Raw genomic sequence first — 7,500 nt, forward strand, 5'->3', positions numbered from 1 at the left:
GCGATGCATGGTCCACTGATCCCGCTGCCCGGCTTGGTGCCTGCCTCTGGCTGGATATAATGGGGCTGTGTGTATATCTGTCCTGCTCGCATTCGTGGTGTGTGTGTGTGTGTGTGTGTGTGTGTGTGTGTGTGTGTGTGTGTGTGTGTGTGTGTGTGTGCGTGTGCATGTGCATGTGCGTGTGTCTGTGTGTGTGTGTGAGGAAGTCAAATCCTCATTGTTAATTTAACCACATTATCCCAGGCGAAACATGTCCCAAAAAAAAGCTTTCCCCCCCAAAAATAGCAAAGAATTGACAAGCTCACAATGTGTCACGTTGTAACTTGTAAGCTTGTACATCGTCTATTTTCACTATTCTTCGTACGACAAGGTATCTGGTGTGGTTAACTCTGAGAATGCACAAATGGATAAATTAACACTAATAGTTAAGGTACTCTGTATTGGCCTATAGCAGTGGTTCCCAAAGTGCGATCCGGAGACCCCCACGGGTCCTTGAGGGAGTTTGAGGGGGTCCCCAGCTAAATGATATAGTTAGGAACCAAATGGACCCTTATGGGTCTATGGGGTAGATTTTGAAGGTGCGTTTTACCAATGGAAATACATAAATTGGCCTCGCTCTGCGCACATTCGTATTATAAAAGGCATATCGGCCCGTGTTGAACGCACTGGCCCGTTTTGAACGCACACACATTATGGCTTACCGCGTTCCTGAATATTTTAGCATTGTGGGAGTGTCCATATGTTAATTATTTTCGCTTTGCGCAATTTGCTATTAAGCCCCTTGACCTAAAGACACTCAGCGCATAACGATTAGACGTGGGTCTGACCACCTCATAAACGCAAAAAGCACTGTTTGATTTGACACTTGAGCGGCTCTGGGAGGCTGGTAGAGTGTTGCCATGTTTGTTTATTATAAGCGGCTTATTTTTCTGTAAAGTTGCTTTCTGTGTGGTTGCTTTTCTTGTTTCTAAAGTGGTTATTTGGGCTTTTCTCCTAATGTTGTTTAAACCAGTGATCCTCACACAGCACATTCCCATGTCAAGGATCCCCAGATGAATGCATTTGCCCAACTAAGGACAGCTAATCCAAAAATTAAATAAAATGATTACTTTTGAAAATAGCAGATCTATACCAGCTCACAATGCATCACATTAATTCATTAAAACTATGAACTCTGACTGCAGGGGGATATATAATGATCATTATAACAATGTGCAAGAACATATTTAAAAAGAAGGAAGAACTTTATATTTGTGGACAATCAAAATATGTTTTTTTATTTTAATGTGGTGTCATTCAAATGAATCTGGATATGGCAGACTCACTATTTAGAAAATAAAAACATGGCACTTCATTTAAAATAGGTTACAGACCCCTGTTATATGCGCTTCTTTGGGGATTATTTTTATAGACCTATTTAGTTGTTTCTATGGGACATGGCAACATGGCTGCTCTCTGCTGCGGCAAAGAGAGAGGCTTTCTTTGGTAAAAATGTTGAGATTAGAAACGGCCATAATTCTTACATTTCTCAACCTTTAAAAAAAATAAAAACATCTCCATAATCCTTGGGAACTTTGCTTTCATTCGCTGTATCACACCCGATTCAAGTCTTCTTAAATAAAATGCTACGAGCGAACTCAGCGAAGACCATGCCATCGGGGCCACAGCATTACGCAGCACGCATTCAACTCATTCCTTCCTCGTGATTTGAATGAAATAAAATATAATAAACGTTATTTTACTGTTTTTTTTCAATAGAAACAAATAAAGAGCGTGTGTAGGCTACTGTGTGCAAGTGCAACAGTGCATATACATGCATGCACTAGGCTATATTTCTTCCGTGTCGGGATGGTGATTGAGCTCTTCAAGTTCACAGCCCGTTTGTCTTTCATAAAAAAACGTTGATATTAGCCTATAAACACTCATGGTTCTCTCATTTCTCAACCGTTTTATTAAATGTAAAAATCTCCATATTCCTTAGGAATCTTGCTTTCATTCGCTGTATGGTACATGGTTCTATCGTTATCGAATTAAACAATATCAAACGAACTTGCATGTTCGGGGGTTAGACGATTCTGGGAACATTACGCATGGATTGCCAATTTGCCAATATGCTGCTATCTACTCGCAGTTCCATTCCGATCTGAAAGGTATAGGTGGGTCTGTTCTTTTGAGGCATAAAGGTGATAGCATGCAGTGCAATAGGAATAATTAACCCAAATGTGACAAAGTCATGTCATGTCTTCTATGGTGCCAGCCTGAAGAAATGTAATACCACGATCCCCAAAGTGCGCATTCCGTATGTGACATCAGCTGACTGGTAAATAGAATAGTACGGACATGTTGATTGGGTACGTCTCAAACACGCCTTAAACACACCCATGACTAATTCAAGGCCGTTTTGCGCACTCCGCGGGGTGTCAAAAGCGCTTCTTAACATGCCCAAAATTGCAATATGACATACCACACGCCCCCAGATCATAATACTGTAATTAGATTAGTAATATAGAAGTAAGTAAAATAGAAGTCCTAAATCAACCCCTATAACTCTTGAGAGTGTACAAATGGTTCCATTTGTACACTCTCACAGTTAAATTAAACAGGTTGAGAATCACTGCTAAACATCTTCTCTTATGGGGGTCCCTGGCATATCTTTTCAAATGGGGGTCCGCGGGCTGATTAGTGTCAATGTAGGGGTCCTTGACATGAAAGCGATTGGGAACCACTGGCCTATACAGTAGGATGTCACCGTGAGGTCAGGAGTGCTGTCCTATTAGCCTACCTGTGTCTCTGGTATCACGGGTTTGACTCGTGGGTCGGAGCTGAAGAACTGGGACAGCGATGATGTGAGCACTGCGGGCGCGGGCCTCGCATAGCCACTGAGGTCACATGGCTTAGCCCCTCCCCCTTCCTCTGATCGCATCACCACCGTGTCCATGACGACGAAGCGCCTCCACGGCAGCCACAGTGCGCGCTCCTGGGCAGCGAAGGGTGCACGCTGGAACCGCAGCGTCACGCTGGAGCCGCCGTTGGAAACCAGGTCGAACCTGAGAGAGAGAGAGAGAGACACGCACGCACGCACACAAACAAACACACACACACACACACACACACACACACACACACACACACACACACACACACACACAATAATATTGATTATTATATGTGGCAATATGTGTATTTCATTGTATCCTGTTACTGTCAATGGAACAAAACCTTTACTTTTGTATTATTAAAAAGGCCAAGTTGATGACTCCTGACTCTAGCCAACAGGTGCCTGTATGGCACCAACCTCCTAAGGAGACAGTGGTCTGCACTGTGTCCCCTGCTTGGCCAGCCTTCACAAATGGGGAAGTAGCCCAAGCCCACTGTGTGCTTGTGGAGAGGAGCAAACAATGGAGCACATCATTGAAGTTTGTCCTCTCCAAAGACTGTAAGGAGGATTAGTCACACTCCATACAGCAGAGCAGGAACGGCAACTGCTTGGCGCCTTAAGGACTTTGCATTCGCTAAAGAAAATAAACAGCACTGTTAACACATTTCTTTATTCTAGCAGGGATATACTACATTTCCTTTTTGTTGTTGACGTTGTTTTTATTTCACACTTTGCTTTGGCGAGCTTGGTAAACATACGTTTCCCATGGCAATAAACCTCTTTGAATTGAGAGGCAGCGACAGAGAGAGAGAGAGGTTGACAGTAAGGTCTATTCTCTTGTCTCATTTTATCTTCTCATCTATCTTGTCGATCTGTTATTCTTGTATACCGTTAGGGTGACCATTATTCTGAATACTCAAAAAGAGGACTCAAAAAGAGCCCAGCCTCTTGCTGATACTCAAAAGATACTAAACTTGACTCAAAGGTGCTTTATAAATCTTGTGTATATAAAGTGTGCCTCTTCTGTATGAACAGAGCATTTAGCTATGTAACAAAATATCTCTCAACTAGAAAAAGTGCTCCTCGGAGCACCAGGTCAGGTAGGTTATTGTGGCTTCCTGGTGGTGCTATAATAGGCCATTTCTTCTTACGCCTTTGACAGCAATTGGACGCTGCATTCATGATTATTTTGCAAAAAACAACCAGCCTCATGGTGGCACTATAACAGGCTGTCCTGTAAAGTTTGGGGCAGAGGTTTGTCATTGGAATCCAGGGTGTGTGTGTGTGTGACTGTGTGTGTGTGTGTGTGTGTGAGTGTGTGTGTGTGTGTGTGTGTGTGTGTGTGTGTGTGTGTGTGTGTGTGTGTGTGTGTGTGTGTGTGTGTGTGTGTGTGTGTGTGTGTGTGTGTGTGTGTGTGCGTGCGTGCGCGTGCGTGCGTGCGTGCATGCGTCTGGAGGCAATAACAAGTCTTAGTTTAAAATGTATCTCTAAAATGTCATAACAATAATAATAATAAGTAGATAATAGAATAGTAGCCTGAAAAAACGTCATAATTCAACAAAAGGAACAAGAGAGTAGGCATTTTTATTCTGATTGTAAGAGCTCAGTGCATTCGCCTTTTGATCTGCCACAGCCACTCACTTATGTCACACACAATTAGTTTTACACCCACACCCACACACACACACACACACACACAAACAGCATATTGACAGCTCCATTGAATTCTTAATGTTGACACTTATCTGAATTAGAAATAGAAAAAGAAAGAATGTTTTCTCTCTGATTATTTTAGTCTCTGCAGTCCGTGCAAATCTGCTCTCTCTGTTTCTTGTTCCCTCTCCCTCTGTGTGTGTGTGTGTGTGTGTGTGTGTGTGTGTGTGTGTGTGTGTGTGTGTGTATGTGTTGTATACTTACATGCCATCTGGCCTACTGACGGTGTAGCCGTAAATGGATGCAATAGCAATGGTGACATTGACGCCAACTAAAGGTGTTCCATCCATTGTCATGACTTGGCCTCGAATAAGCGATGCAGAGCTGAGGGGAGAGAGACACACAAAGAGATGTAGGAGAAAGCAAACAGATAGTGAGACACAGGTCGCAGGCTATTGAATAAATTGTTGCTGGCGGGTGGGAACCTTGAATGTCCAAAACTAGACAAAAACAGTTTCCTTTTTCGTCCGTCCGTCCGTCCGTCAGTCAGTCAGTCAGTCAGTCAGTCAGTCAGTCAGTCAGTCAGTCATTCAGTCAGTCAGTCAGTCAGTCAGTCAGTCAGTCAGTCAGTCAGTCATCAGAGCACATTTGGGACACACCTCAACCAGTCAGTTTGGTTGCGCTCGGGTGTTGCACTTTGAAAATAGCAGATCTCCTGCAGATCGGTTATTTTCAGCATGCAACAAAGTATAATATCTGCCATTACGACATCACCAAGTGCGGCCAAAATATTTTTTATATCAACTCTAGATTTAGTCGACTATCGACTGTCAAAGTCAACACTGGTTCCCCAAGTTATTTAGAAGACAGACAATGGTCTGCTGGAAGGTTAAAAACGGCAATGAAAGGCATCCGTTATCAGTGGCTTAATTACCTGCTGTTAAAAGGGTTGCTGCCTGGTATGATATGCGTTACCTGCTGTTAAAAGGGTTGCTGCCTGATATGATATGCATTACCTGCTGTTAAAAGGGTTGCTGCCTGGTATGATATGCGTGGCATCCTTCCCGACCAACAGCTTGATGCGGTCATAAAACGCCCGTGGTTTCTGGCCCTGGGATTGGCTCTGCTGCTGGATGATTGACAGAGGGTCGGGGGCCCCTCGGCACAGGGGGTTGGTCAGACAGGGAGCCTGGGAGCAGCAGTCAGGGTCCAAGCAGTCAGCTAGCCCATCTGATAGGACGGACGGACAGACAGACAGACAGAAATACATAAAGATAGCCAGTAGGCCTGTTCCCGACTAAGACTTTATATAGTCTAATCTGATTGGCCGAATGTTGCCTATAGTCGACTGGTAGTCAAATCATGCCCAAAAAAAGACATTATTTGCACAACAACAAATTTGATGCAGTAAATGATCATTACATTTTTTGCATGATTCGACTGACAGATTGGTAGTAACTAATGGAGGTCAGGCCTAATAGATAGTTAGACCGGTTAGAGGGCAGCACTAGGGCAGATGGCAGGTATAGACAGACCAGCACACAAAAGACAGGCGATTATTATATTATTTAATTGATTTCGTTTAAAATTGTACTACTGTATAACGGTACATTTCTAAATATCCCTGTTTTTTGGATGGGATTTGTTCAAATCTAAACCCCTCTCCTCTCCTGAGTCCCCTCCTCCTCACCTCCCTCGTTGTCCTTGCCATCCGAACAGTCTATCTCCATGGCGACCGAACAGTCTGCCCCCCGCCAACCTGAGTGACACTCACAGTGCCACAGTGCCCGTCCCATGGTGCACTGACCGTTCCCATTACACAGGCCTGGGCAGCCGTCTGAAACAACCAACACAACACAAGACAAAGCATAATATAGAGGCACAACCCAATGAGTCAACCGAGGGTCGTGATTTAATATGAAAAATAAATAAATAAAGCGCCCAGACTTAAAAAGAAAAAGATAAGCCTCTGGGAACGATAAGCCTGGAATGAGTTGTGAAACGTCCTGCCTTGAAACTCAGGTGAAAGTTTGGTCTAAATGAAATCAATACTTTGAAGGACTTCCTGAGTCAATGTGGCTGCAGCAAAAAATCTATTACAAATGAGGTACACCCAGAAAAAGATGAAATCTCACTGTGTACATTCTGTATTTTCAGACTGCTATGCAGCCTTCAAATCCTGTCCTATATTGCATTGTTATAGCCATTTGAAGTGTTAAACACTGTAACGCCCAATATTACGAACGTTTTTGGTGTGACAATTTTATTGGCAGACCCTGAACAGTGTTTAGTTTGTGCCAAATTTGGTGAAGATCGGAGACCGTGGACCACGGTCAACCAACCCTCTAGGCAATTTTACCGTAATATAAGGATATTAACCACAGGAATCCCAGAATCCATATTCTGCATTATTCCCAGTTGAAAAACTCTGATGCTGGCATTCAAAGCAACCAAAGGTATGGCTCCCCCATATCTTGCAAGCATGATTGAACCATACAAACCCTCCCGTGCACTCAGATCAGCCAACGCAGGGAAGCTGGAAGTACCCTCACTAAAAACGCCGGGACAACGCTCCACACGTCCCAAACTCTTCTCCCTTCTGGCCCCAAAACTGTGGAATGCACTTCCCGTTGCAATCAGATTCTGCAGCATCACTCCCAATCTTCCGCCGTAGTCTGAAAACCCACCTTTTCAGACTCCATCATGGCCCATAGCACTTACCCTACCCCCTTAGATAGCACTTTTTAGACTTGGATAGCATTTGAAACAGACTTATAGCATAGCAGACTTATAGTCATGTATAGACAGCACAATCATTTCATTGTATGTAGTCATAGCACTTCATAGTACATATGTACAGCATAGTATAGTATATATGTATAGTTTATATGTATAGTGTCATTATATAGATACTGTATGTTCTAGTTACGTTCTTAGCTTACGCATGTTTCATGATAAATGCATTTTAT

The 7,500-nt window shown here is 43.4% G+C and overlaps 1 protein-coding gene across 1 annotated transcript in view; it reads right to left on the reverse strand.

Annotated features, from left to right (window-relative positions):
• The window catches only part of LOC310855054 (teneurin-2-like), a gene marked incomplete at its 5' end in the record, with an annotated part of 111,946 nt that overhangs the window by 47,822 nt on the left and 56,624 nt on the right, over nucleotides 1-7,500 (reverse strand). The window contains 4 exons of the mRNA XM_083759909.1: nucleotides 2,783-3,047; nucleotides 4,796-4,915; nucleotides 5,548-5,761; nucleotides 6,222-6,368. Coding sequence (XP_083616035.1) covers nucleotides 2,783-3,047; nucleotides 4,796-4,915; nucleotides 5,548-5,761; nucleotides 6,222-6,368 — 746 coding nt within the window. The remainder of the gene's footprint in view (nucleotides 1-2,782; nucleotides 3,048-4,795; nucleotides 4,916-5,547; nucleotides 5,762-6,221; nucleotides 6,369-7,500) is intronic.

This window comes from Protomyctophum parallelum, assembly GCF_964188405.1.
Source record: "Protomyctophum parallelum genome assembly, chromosome: 1".
Taxonomy (NCBI): Eukaryota; Metazoa; Chordata; class Actinopteri; order Myctophiformes; family Myctophidae; genus Protomyctophum; species Protomyctophum parallelum.